We start from the raw sequence: 12,990 nt of genomic DNA, 5'->3' as shown, positions 1-12,990 counted from the left end.
GCCGGGCATTTGTGTCAAGACTGAGTTTCTCTTGGACTTTTCTTTCCATCCCAGTTAACAGGCCTGTTCCAGTTTACCGTCAGACTGGCCTCCGAGACAGAAGCTCGCTTCACCTCAGTGGAGAGGATCAACTACTACATTAAGGTGAGACACCGTAACTTGATAGTCATCTATGTAGCGATCACAGGAACCCTAGTTACTGTCCTTGACTGTACAGGTTGGCAGGTTTGGTTTTGCTTTTGTAGTTCCTGAAAGAGTTTTTTTAGATTTATTCTCTTGACATTTGCAAGCCACACAATAGTACTGCCTGTAGCCACCATGCTTTTTTGTTTGTTAGTTTGTGAATACTGTTTGTGCAACATTATAAGATCTCAAAAGAGTTTAGTTTCACACCCTCCACCAAAGTTGTTTCCTTTCCCCTGCCCCTCCCCATAACTACAGTAATTCTCACAGAGTCCAAGAGAGTTTGGTTACTGTTTTTCCCCCACCAATTCATTTGTTTTATCTGTATTCCATATAAGACCAAACTCACCTACTAGTTGCCCTTCACTTCTTTACTTAATGCCATCTAGCATTGTAAAGGAGGAGAGAAGAGAGACAGAGAGACACCTGCAGCATTGCTTCACCACTCGCAAAGCTTTCCCCTGCAAGTAGGGAACTGGGGGCTCGAACCAGGGTCCTTGCACATTATAACATGTGCGCTCAACCAGGTGCACCACCACCCAGCTGCCCCCACCCTCCTATTTTTAACCAGAGAACTGCTCAGCTCTGGCTTATGGTGGTGCAGGGGATTGATCCTGGGACCTGGGAGTATCAGGAGGCATGCTCTGCATCACTATTCTGCTGTCTCCCCTGCCCCGACCCTGTGTCTTTCTGTCAGCTTCTCTGTGTGTTGCTCTGGTCTATGGCTGATCCACGGGTGTCTGTGCAGGTGCTTAGTGTTTGGTTTGATATCGCTGTGGCTCTCTTACTGGAGAGCTCAAAAGATGGCAGTCAGCCGTGACACAGTGCTAGAAACCGCTTATGGTCTCTGTGGCAGAACCTCACGACTCACCTGCCTTTCCCAACCCCCAGATTTGTGATCCACCTGAACCAGCCGCTTCTGTCTCCCCAGACTCTCTCCTTGGAGGCACCTGCCAGAATTAAGAACAAAGCCCCCTCCCCCGATTGGCCCCAGGAGGGAGAAGTGACCTTTGAGAATGCCGAGATGAGGTACCAAGAGAATCTCCCTCTGGTCCTGAAGAAAGTGTCCTTCACCATCAAGCCAAAGGAGAAGATCGGCATCGTGGGGCGGACAGGATCAGGTTAGACCAGGCGCAGTCTTTTACGGAGTGTTGCCACTTCTCTGAGTAGCATCTGCCACCCATCATGTGCTGGCACCTGTCGCTCTGATCCCTTTACACTCCTGTCACTGTTTCCTGAGTGATATGTGTCTTAGGGCTTTGTGAAACCAACTTTGTAGGGTTATTTTGACTCTGCTTTTATAACGCTTTTCTGGTTTTAAAAGTGCATCCGGGAGCGGTGGTAGCGCGCACAGCAGGTTAAGCGCATATGGCACGAAGCTCAAGGATCCCCGTTCATTCAACACAATATACAGAGAATATTTTGAAACCCGGATTGTGTAGAGACAGAAAGCAGCCACGTGTACCTTGAGGCTGAGTGGGCATTGTCTGCACAGAATTTGCTAACAGCCATTTTTCTGCTCATCTTCCACCCTGCCAGGGAAGTCCTCTCTGGGGATGGCCCTTTTCCGCCTGGTGGAGTTATGTGGTGGCTGCATCAAGATTGACGGCGTGAGGATCAGTGACATTGGCCTTGCTGACCTCCGGAGCAAGCTCTCCATCATCCCCCAGGAGCCCGTGTTGTTCAGTGGCACTGTCAGGTGAGCACCAACCATTGGTCCTTGACCCACTCAAGGCTGGAGCTGTTGGGGCCTGAGTGGGCCTTGGACTAGAGCTCAGACCCCCACCTCCTACCCCCATGACTTCCCACAAGTCTAAGCTTGCCAATTCTAAGCTTGCTTCTCCATCCATGAAAAGGTGGTTCCTTTCTTCGATTACACCCATGACCTTATTACAAAATGGTTCTGTTGGTGTCATTGGTTACAGTGACAACAAAGTACTGTGAGTGTGGCCTCATCGTTTGGATGATGACTGATTTTTGTTGGTGCCAGAACCTTCCTGTTGGGTACCAAGATGACAGAGTTAAATAAGCACCTGAAAAAGAGGGTCAGACTCAGGTCTAAGATTAAAGCACTTTAGGGGTTTTGCCAAATTAACTCTTCCTTCCCATGAATCTCTTTATTTTTAGATGTCATTGGAACACAGTTGAGGATAAACTAGATTTATAATTCTTGAAACATGGCAAAAGAACCATTTTTAATTGAATCATCCATTTTTAATCATCATTGGAAAAGAGAAAATAAAGCATGCTGAACTTTTGACTTTTTTTGAATATGCTACCACCCAGATGGCTCAACTTTCACAGTTTTCATAGCACCTCATTCAGGTCTGTGAAGCAGGGGCTCCCAGAGTTAATGGCTGACAGTCTGTCTGCTGTAGCCCAGGTAGGAGGTAGCTCAGTGGCTGGTGCCCTGGATTTAGAGGCAGAAGCTCCCTGAGTTTGGCCTGCTGGCTTGTACAGCTGGTGTTTGCCATGGAAGTAAAGCTTTCCTGGGCCTTGGAGCCGTTTATTCTCCACTCCTGAGGCGTGTTGCCAAGTGACAGATGTGTTTCTTCTCCTGTCCTGAGCTCTAGGAATTGAGTGCCATTAGCAGCCAGCAAAGTTCTCTGCTTCTTACAAAATACTAAAGTGTACATGGGATGCAGCAGTGAATAAGAGACAGACAATGATTTTGCTCTATGGGAAAAGAAAAAAGGCAAAAGACCAGAGGGACAAGTGTCATAGTAAGAGCCACCTTATCCAGGCTTGAAGCACCGGCAGACGCCTCCTGAAGATGGTGTCTATATTGAGACCAGAAGGGCAGGAAGGAATTACTGCCATGACAGCAGTGGTAAGAAGAACATAACACATCTAGTGTACACACAGACAGTGCTAACCCTAGCAAGCGTGTTTTTGTTGTTGTTGTTTTGTTGTTGTTGTTGTTTCCTTTATTGAAGAGGGTTAATGGTTTCCAGTACAGTTGTTGACACATAGGTATAGTCCCTCACCTCCCTGTGATAGGTGTCTGCAGGACACTCTCTCCCCTAACCTAGGTCCTTTTCCAACATCATGCCCCAGCACCCCTCTAATCCTGTCCCTCTCCCTCCCTCCCTCCCCAGAGTCCTTTACTTTGGTGCATTGTACTCTATCCAGTCCAGCTTTCACCCTGTGTTTCTCTTCAAGTGCTTTAGGGCCTAGAGCAGAGAGAAGTAGGACTGACTCAGGAAGGTCACCCAGCTTGTGATTGGCGGAAAGAAAGTGTAGGAACCAGGCCCCAGGGCCCTGTGTGTAAGGGAACATGAATATGTGAAGACAGGAATGTAAGTGAGGGGGCCATTGAGAGTCCCTTAGGCCAGTTGAGAGGGGATCCAAGATGTGACTGAGCCTGTGGCCAGCTTGCTGCTCTTCTCTCAGTTTCTCTGTGATGGCGACTTGTTGGCATTTATCTGCCTGTAGATCATAATTCCAGTCATGGAGATAGATGTGGTACAAAGCTCACATTCTCCCAGAGATGTTCTAGTTTTCTAGTTTAGATGTTCTAGTTTAACCCATCATTCTTAGATGTTCTAGTTTAACCCAAGCGTGGAGGCATGAGCAAAGCAAATTGCACCTAATTCCCTTCAGATTACTAGAGCTGTAAATGTGATCAGTCACCCCAAATTCTTGTAGCATCTCAGATTCCAAAGATCTATCCCACTACCAGCTGTTCACCTCATCCTCTGTGACAAGGATCTTTTTCTTTTCTTTTTTGCCTCCAGGGTTATTTCTAGGGCTCTGTGCCTGCACTCAAATTCACTGCTCCTGAATGCCATTTTTCCCTTTTGTTGCCCTTGTTTATCATTGTTATTGTTATTGTTACCATTGATGTTGTTATTGGACAGGATAGAGAGAAATCAAGAGAAGGGGAGAGAAAGACACCTGCAGACCTGCGTCACCACTTATGTGGTGACGCCCCTGCAGGTGGGGAGCCGGGAGCTCAAACCGGGACCCTTATGCCGGTCCTTGCTTTGCACCATGTGCACTTGACCCACTGTGCTACCACCTGAACCCCATCAAAGATATTTTTCTTGGGCGGAGGGTAGATAGCATAATGGTTATGCAAAGAGACTCTCATGCCTGAGGCTCCAAAGTCCCAGGTTCAATCCCCCTCACCACCATGAGCCAGAGCTGAGCAGTGCTCTGGTAAAAAAAATACATAAATAAATAAATCTTTAACCTTTCTGGGATTGTTGAGTCCTCAGAGTTGGGTACTGTCCTTGATTTCCTCGGGACTGATACTGTCAGGGCAGGAAGCAAGGCTGGTCCCCAAGCTGGCCTTGCAGACCAGCAGATCCCTTCCTTGCACGTCCCCTTCCCGCTCTCCTTCCCCTGTGCCTTGCTACTGAGTCAGCTTGCTGTCATCAGGTGCCCTGCTCAGTGCCAGGGGAGAACTGGAAGAAAGGTGTCTTTCTGAGTTGGTCCATGTGGGCAGACGTATTCTAATAAGCATGCACAAAAGAAATTAAGAAGGAGGTATACCCAGTGCTAACTGTGTTTTGCTTCTAAGGGTCTGATTAGAAGTGATTAAAACGTGTATTGGTTCGGTTTTGTGCTTTCCATGCCTGCATTTCTTAGGGTTTGTTTGTTTGCTTTTTATGATCTTTATTTTACTAGAGCACTGCTCAGCTCTGGGATGCTGGGGATTGAACCTGGGACATTAGAGCCTTAAGCATTGAAAGACTTTTTACATCACCATTCTGCTATCTCCCCCACCCATTTCTTAGATTTTCTACAGATGGTATTTTGTAATAAAGGATCGTGAAAGGGGGCTGGGACAACAGCAGAATGGTGATGCAAAAAACTTTCATGCCTGATGCATCCGAAGTCCCAGATTCAATTCCCAGCACTGCCATAAGCCGGAGCTGATCAATGCTCTGGTTTTTAAAAAAAAAAAAAAACTGAAAAAATAGTGCAAGGTAAAATGAAGTTGTGTGAGGAAGGGACGGAGGCTCAGTCTGTTGTCAGAGGCATTCCTGAGAAGGGCATTTGCTGTCAGCCTCCACCCAAGTCTGAGCTGAGGGGGCCAAGCCCTCCTTCACAGGGTGTCTCAGCTGTCACCACACAGGCTTCGGTGTCACTGTGGGTGACATGGAGAAGCACTAAGAGACTGCTGTCATGTTTTTCCTTAGATCAAATTTGGATCCTTTCAAACAGTACACAGAAGAGCAGATTTGGGATGCTCTAGAAAGGACACACATGAAAGAATGTGTGAGTAAGGCACAGAGGGAAAGCCCACTGGCATTTCTGGGGGAGGGGCTATGGGATTGGGGGGAGGAGCTAAGGGATCAAAGGATCATGGTGACACTGTGGCTGGTCACTTTTCAGCCTGTCCTGATGCCCACCGCCTAGCCCGGTGACTGCCTCCCCCTCCAGGATGTTGGTGATAGAGCCCTTCACAACAGGTCTTCCTGTGTATTTCAAAAAAAGCCATAGAAACTGGCATTTCAGGGCACCAGGAGGTGGCTCATCTGGTAAAGCATATACTTTGCCATGCTTGGGCTCAGTACTGGCACTATGAATCTACTGTTCGCGGAAGCCATTTTTCTTTCCTTTTTTTTTTTCTTCCCTCTCTTTCTATTATACTTGATAGGACAGAGAGAAATTGAGAGGGGAGGGGAGAGAGAGAGAGAAAGAGACACCTGCAGACCTGCTTCACCACTTGTGAAGTGCCCCCCCCCATGCAGGTGGGGAGTGGGGTCTCGAACCTGGGTCCTTCCACATGGTCCCCTTCAGACTCAGTTTCCTTTTTTCTTTTTCTGTCTTTATACCTAGCTTCTAATCTCCGCTTTCTCCTTAGGTTGCCCAGCTACCTCTGAAACTTGACTCTGAAGTGATGGAGAACGGAGAAAACTTCTCAGTGGGCGAGCGGCAGCTCCTGTGCATAGCAAGAGTCTTGCTCCGCCACTGCAAGGTAGGGGGGTGTGCTGGTGGCATCGGGAAAAGCAGAAAGAGGGTCTGTCTCTCCAGCAGCCCTCCAGACACCAAGTCCTTGCAACTCAGGAAATAAACTGTGGGCTTCAGACACATGTGTGATACTGCTGAGCTCACCAACCTCACCCCCACCCCACCCCGGTCCAGTCTCTTCATTCCTCTTAATTATAGAGGCAGAGAGGGAGAAGAGACAACTTAGCACCACTCCATCACCCAAGAAGCTCCCATATGGTGTCGGGGCTTGAACCCAAAGCCTCGAACATGGCAAGGCTCACCCTGTGCAGTGTAAACTCACCCCTGCTCCCTAGCCCCTGGTGGCACCTTTTGCAAGCATGCCCAAAGATATATCGTCATCCATCCTGATGTGATTCTAGTGTTTAGGTGTTTGGAGGTGGGCTTTTTGTGTGTGTGTTTGTTTGTTTGTTTGTTTGTTTTTTAACTTCCCTGGGCCTTTTAGTTTCCAAGGCTATCTCTTATTTCTGGGCATTGTGAGTCATTGTAGTCCTGGAAACCACAGAAGTTTCTAAGACTGCAAGAGATACCCAGATTCTCGAGGCCACTCCTCTCATAAATGAAGGGGGGCTTCAGAAACATACCTTGTTGAGTTAGAGAGCAAGAGGGAGCCAGTATTGTTTACATGAGTATTATATGCATGTAATTTTTATTTGTGGAAATCAAGATATAGATATATATCTTGACGTTACATGAGTTCAAACAAATCAATTATTTATTTATTTATTAGATAGAGACAAAGAAATTGGGGGGCGATAAAGAGACAACTGCAGGGACCAGGCAGTAGCACAGAGGGCTAAGTGCATGTGGCTTGAAGCACAAGGACCGGCGTAAAGATCCCGGTTCGAGCCCCCGGCTCCCCACCTGCAGAGGAGTCACTTCACAGGCGGTGAAGCAGGTCTGCAGGTGTCTGTCTTTCTCTCCCCCTCTCTGTCTTCCTCTCCTCTCCATTTCTCTCTGTCCTAGCCAATAATAATAATAACAACAAGGGCAACAAAAGGGAACAGATAAGACTCCAGGAGCAGTGGATTCGTAGTGCAGGCAACAAGCCCCAGCAATAACCATGGAGGCAAAATAAATAAATAAATAATAAGGGCAGATGTAGACAGCATAATGGTTATGCAAAGAGACTCTAATGGCTGAGGCTCCAAAGTCCCAGGTTCAGTCCCCCACACTACCATAAGCCAGAGCTGAGCAGTGCTCTGGTTGAAAAAAAGAGAGAGAGAGAGAGAGAGACCACTCGTGAAGCATCTCCCTTGCAGTGGGGACAGAAGCTAGAACCCGAGTCCTTGTGCATAATGTGTGCCTGCTCAGGAAAAACAGCATATGCGTTACTGTAATGCAGTAGCTTTCAGTAAAGCATAGATTCTCCAGAGTCTCTCTCTCTCTCTCCCCTGGCAGATCCTGATTCTAGATGAAGCCACAGCAGCCATGGACACAGAGACAGACCTGCTGATCCAGGAGACCGTCCGAGAGGCGTTTGCTGACTGCACCATGCTGACCATTGCCCATCGATTGCACACTGTGCTGGGCTCAGACAGAATCATGGTGCTGGCCCAGGGACAGGTACTGAGCCCCCAGGAGGGGTGGGCCAACCATCCCCACCTGGAATGTGTTTCTGAGGGGGTGTGGGACACTTCCTGCTGGGCTCTCGTCCTACTTCTTAGCCTGCTCTGCTGTTGCATGTGACACTGGCTTAGCACAGAGCACATGTGCTGAGGGACGCTCTCACATGCATGGGGTCAGCCCAGGGCATGTGGAGCCCAGCCTCTGCCCCATGTTTGCTCTGTGCCGTCACAGGGTAGTGCCAGGCTTCTTGTCCTGCTCTCCCGCCTTCCCCTCCCCCACCAACACCACACACACAGAAATTGAGAGGGTAGAGTGAGACAGAGACCGAAAGACACCTGCAACACTGCTTCACCACTCGCAAAGCTTTTCCCTCGGCAGGTGGGGACCGAGGGCTTGAACTAGGGTCCTTGCACATTGTAATGTGTGCTCAGCTAGGTGTGCCACCACCTGGCCTCTACATACACATTATTTATATATAGATAGATATAGAAATAATAACCAACCGGATGGGAGGGTTAGATAGCTTAATGTTATACAAAGAGACTCTCATGCCTTAGGCTCCAAAGTCCCAGGTCAATCCCCCACACCACCATAAGCCAGAACTGAGCAGTACTCTGATAAATAAATGAATAAAATATTACAATCAGCCCTTATCTATGACCTTGAGAGAATTACTGCAGTTTCCAATGGAGGAAATGGGGACAAAGAATTCTGGTGGTGGGAAAGATGTGGAATTGTACCCCTGTTATTTTGTAATCATGTAAATCACTAGTAATAAATAAATAAATAAAGGCAGGGGTAGATAGTATATTGGTTATGCAAAGAGACCCTCATGCCTGAGACTCCAAAGTTCCAGGCTCGGTTCCCCCACACCGCCAGCTGAACAGTTCTCTGGTAAAAATAATTAAATTAAGAAATAAAACGTGCACTTAACCACAGGTGCCATCATCACCCAGCCCCAATATTTTATTATTTTGATGAAAGAGCTATACACAGAGAAAGGCACAGAAAGACGAGAGCACTGCTCAGCTCTGGCTTATGGTGGTGCTGGACACTGAACCTGAGAGTCTTGCAGAACCATTATGCTATCTCCCCAGCCCACTGGTCTGCTTTTATCCCACCTGTCCTTCAAGAAACCCACTTTGACTAAAGTTAGCTGCCTCTGTGACTCTTGAGTGGAACTTAGCTGCCTCTGTGACTCTTGAGCTGGAAGTTAGCTGCCTCTGTGACTCTTGAGCTGGCGAACAGTCTCTTGATGGCCACTTCCCTTGTGAGACTGAGCTCTTCAGTGTGGGAGTCACTCCTCACTCACCCCCTGGTCCCAGCAGGTCTTAGTACAGCAAGCCTTCACACATGGCAGATGTTAGATAACTTCCTATTGGGCAAATACCTCCTCTGTTTGCCACTCCCCAACCCCACCCTCCGAGGTGGAAGTAAATGAATGATTTGGCAGAAATAACAGAGCGGGTACAGGAGACAACTTGCCTTCTGTTGTTAATAATAATGGCTACCACAGAAACTCTTTGAGTGAATGTTTATTAGCTATCCAGAGCTGTATTGAGTGATTATACTCTCTCAACATGTAACCAACCACCCTAAGAGCTGAGAGAGATGTGGGTATCATGAATACTGCTCAGGGCTAAGTAACCTGCCTGCATGCCACAGGAAGTGGGCAATTGGGGTCAAACTCCAGCCAGTGATTGCAAAGCCAGTGCTTCTAAATACCACAAGAAGGGCTGGGGAGGTAGCCTAGTGGTTCTGCAAAAAACTTTCATGCCTGAGCCTCTGAGGTCCCAGGTTCAAGGTTTAATCCCCATGCAGAAGAACCCAGGCTCAAACCCCCAATTCCCACCTGTAGGGTGTAAGCTTCATAAGTGGCGAATCAGGTCTGCAGATGTCTCTTCCCTGTCTCCCACTCCCCTTTCAGTGTCTCTCTTTCCTATCAAATAAAATAGAAAGGAAAAAACTGCTTCCAGGAACAATGGACTTGTAGTGCCAAACTTGAGTAACATCCATGGTGGCAATAAAAATAAGTGAAAATTAAAATAAAATCAATGATTAAATAAAGGAACCCATTTGGGCCTGGCAGGACGCGCTAAACCGTTGCCCCGAGTCCATGTCAATGGACTTTGGGGCTTGCCCTGATCCTCAGGTCCAGAGCAGTCGGGCCTATGAACCACCCCCAGGGACCCTTACTCAGTTGTGGGATGTCTCCTTTCTTTGCAGGTGGTGGAGTTTGACACCCCCGAAGCCCTTCTGTCCAACGAAAACTCCCGGTTCTATGCCATGTTTGCTGCTTCGGAGAACAATGTGGCTGTCAAGGGCTGACCCCCCCTCTTCCTGTTAAACGTGTTCTGTTTGGAGTCGCCGTTCCCTCTCTGGGCAGCCCCTACCTACGCGTGCGCGCGCGTGCACACACGCACGCACGCACGCACGCACACACACACACACACACACACACACACACCTTGCCTTTCCCGACTTTCTCGCACAGCAGTTCAGGATCAGCTTGTGTGTTTCACTTTTAGGGGATGAGTGCTATTTTGATTATTGTATTTACTCCCTAGTCATGTAAAGAAATTTTAGTTTTTGTCCTTAATAGCCCTCTTAAAAGGTTCAGGAAACCGTTATTATACGTGTTATCAGATGCCTATAATGAAGCTTTATACGTGTAGCTCTATCTCTATATAATGGTGTACAGAGCCTATATTTACAGTGAAGATGTAAGCTGTTGATTTTATATTAAAACAGGTGCTGTGCTGACAGTGCGAACCCCTTTCTATCGTGCTTTGTACAGCGTGCTCTGCGCAGCCCGGGCTTCTCTAGATGGTCCTTCACGGTGCCGGCTTGTCTGGATGTTCAGAAGGAAGACTCGTGGCAGTGGTGGCGGGCCCTGCAGCCTGTCGGCCCTGTCCCCATGGCCACAGGGGAGGGGGGTGCTGGAGGCCGTGCACAGCACCGTGGATTCTCAGGGCTCCTGCTTTCTGTCCTGTTGTCTTCACTGTTCTGTCTGAGAGCAGTGGGGCTGAGCACACACACACACACACACACACTTTACTCTTTCAGCTCTTGTTTTCTAAGTAAGAACCAAGTCGGTTCACACAGAGCGTCCCACTGCCTCAGGCCCCTAACGTCGCCCCTGCCCAGAGACTTTGAGGACCTGGGCCCCTTCCTTCCCCCGGTCACTTCCGGTCTCCTCTCCCCCGTGTCTGCTGCCCCTCGGAGCAGCTCCTGCTCGTGCTGTGTCTCGCACTGGTGTAGGCATTTCCTGTACTGTAAAGAGACCTACCTCAGGCTGCTGGTGGCCGAGTGGCTGTGTGTTCCTGGGGAACCCCACCCTCCACCCCGAATGGATGCTGCCACCAGCAGTTGAATGGTCAGTGTTGTATGTCGTGACCAACTAGACTGTCGCCTTAGCATGTTTGCTGAGTATCTTGTGGAAGCAAAAACAACCTGCAAACATGAATAAAATTATTTTGAATTTTGTAAAAAAAAAAAAAAAGGAAAAGAAAAAATGAAAATCAGTGCATGAAAGGAATCTTCTGTGCTGGGCCTCAGTCCATGCAGCCTATGTTCCTGGGTGTGGCCACCAGATCAAGTCCCAGTGCAGCAAGTAAGAGTTGGGGGTAAAGATGAGTGGTCATTGTAAACTAGGCAGGTGGGTGAAATACTGAATGTTCAAAAGTGAAGTGTTTTGGGTCAAGTGGTGGCACACCTAATATTATTAGGAGTGAGAGAACCCAGGTTTGAGCCCCCAGTCCCTACCTGCAGAGGCTCAAAGCTTCATGAGTGGTGAAACGGCTACAGGTGTATGTCTTTCTCTTTTAAGGTGGCAGTGGGGAAAGCTTTGGTCTTTCTAACACGGGCTTCTGAATCCAGCCCTCAGCATTGTATGTGCCAGAGTCAGGCTCTGGTTCTCTCTCCTCTCCCTCCTCCTCTCTAATAAATAAATAAATAGTTGTCTTTTGTTTTTAATGAATCTTTGGGGGCCAGCAAGATAGCTCACCTGGACAGTGCGCCTGAGGGGGCCAGACAGTGGCGCAGAAAGATAGTGCTTCTGCTTTCTTGTGTGCGCGACCCAGGTTCGAGCCCGGCCCCCGAACTGGGGGAAGCTTGGGTGTTGTGGTGTCTTTCTCTCTTCCTCTGTCCTTCGATCTGAGAATGTTGGCCTGGAGTGGTGAAACCCTGGCAACAAGTAAAAGTGGTGGGGCGCAGATCACCTGGTGGGGAGACAGCTCACCTGGTGGGGCGCAGATCACCTGGTGGGGCGCAGATCACCTGGTGGGGAGACAGCTCACCTGGTGGGGAGACAGCTCACCTGGTGGGGCGCAGATCACCTGGTGGGGAGACAGCTCACCTGGTGGGGAGACAGCTCACCTGGTGGGGCGCAGATCACCTGGTGGGGAGACAGCTCACCTGGTGGGGAGACAGCTCACCTGGTGGGGTGCAGATCACCTGGTAGGGAGACAGCTCACCTGGTGGGGAGACAGCTCACCTGGTGGGGCACAGATCACCTGGTGGGGAGACAGCTCACCTGGTGGGGCGCAGCTCACCTAGTGGGGCACAAATCACCTGGTGGGGAGACAGCTCACCTGGTGGGGCGCAGATCACCTGGTGGGGAGACAGCTCACCTGGTGGGGCGCAGATCACCTGGTGGGGAGACAGCTCACCTGGTGGGGAGACAGCTCACCTGGTGGGGCGCAGCTCACCTAGTGGGGAGACAGCTCACCTGGTGGGGCGCAGATCACCTGGTGGGGAGACAGCTCACCTGGTGGGGTGACAGCTCACCTGGTGGGGCACAGATCACCTGGTGGGGAGACAGCTCACCTGGTGGGGTGACAGTTCACCTAGTGGGGCACAGATCACCTGGTGGGGCGCAGCTCACCTGGTGGGGAGACAGCTCACCTGGTGGGGCGCAGCTCACCTGGTGGGGAGACAGCTCACCTGGTGGTGCGCAGATCACCTGGTGGGGAGACAGCTCACCTGCCACATGTGGGGACCAGGAGCTGCACCCCCAGCACCACCTGGGAGCCCCGTGCAGAAAGCAGTGGTGCTGTGGTGTCTGTCTCTCAGCTTCTATCTGGGGGAAAGAGAAGAGAGTTCCCCAGGAGTGGCCCATAGGCACGAAGCCCTGGCAGCAAGAAATAAAAACCACGGGGGCTGGGCGGTAGCACAGTGGATTAAGCGCGCCAAGCGCAAGGACTAGCATAAGGATCCCGGTTCCAGCCCCGGCTCCCCACTTGCAGGGCAGCCTTTCACAAGCGGTGAAGCAGGTCT

General features: G+C 49.6%; 1 protein-coding gene across 1 annotated transcript in view; it reads left to right on the top strand.

Annotated features, from left to right (window-relative positions):
- The window catches only part of ABCC5 (ATP binding cassette subfamily C member 5), a 71,739-nt gene extending 60,066 nt beyond the window's left edge, over positions 1–11,673 (top strand). The window contains exons 17-23 of the mRNA XM_060171009.1: positions 55–144; positions 1,115–1,304; positions 1,723–1,882; positions 5,331–5,409; positions 5,999–6,112; positions 7,546–7,710; positions 9,940–11,673. Coding sequence (XP_060026992.1) covers positions 55–144; positions 1,115–1,304; positions 1,723–1,882; positions 5,331–5,409; positions 5,999–6,112; positions 7,546–7,710; positions 9,940–10,041 — 900 coding nt within the window. The 3' untranslated portion in view covers positions 10,042–11,673. The remainder of the gene's footprint in view (positions 1–54; positions 145–1,114; positions 1,305–1,722; positions 1,883–5,330; positions 5,410–5,998; positions 6,113–7,545; positions 7,711–9,939) is intronic.
- Positions 11,674–12,990: the final 1,317 nt, after the last annotated feature.

This window comes from Erinaceus europaeus, chromosome 14 (assembly GCF_950295315.1).
Source record: "Erinaceus europaeus chromosome 14, mEriEur2.1, whole genome shotgun sequence".
Lineage (NCBI taxonomy): Eukaryota > Metazoa > Chordata > Mammalia > Eulipotyphla > Erinaceidae > Erinaceus > Erinaceus europaeus.
Note: the sequence above shows the minus strand (reverse complement) of the source record. Positions and strands in the feature narration are given on the sequence as shown.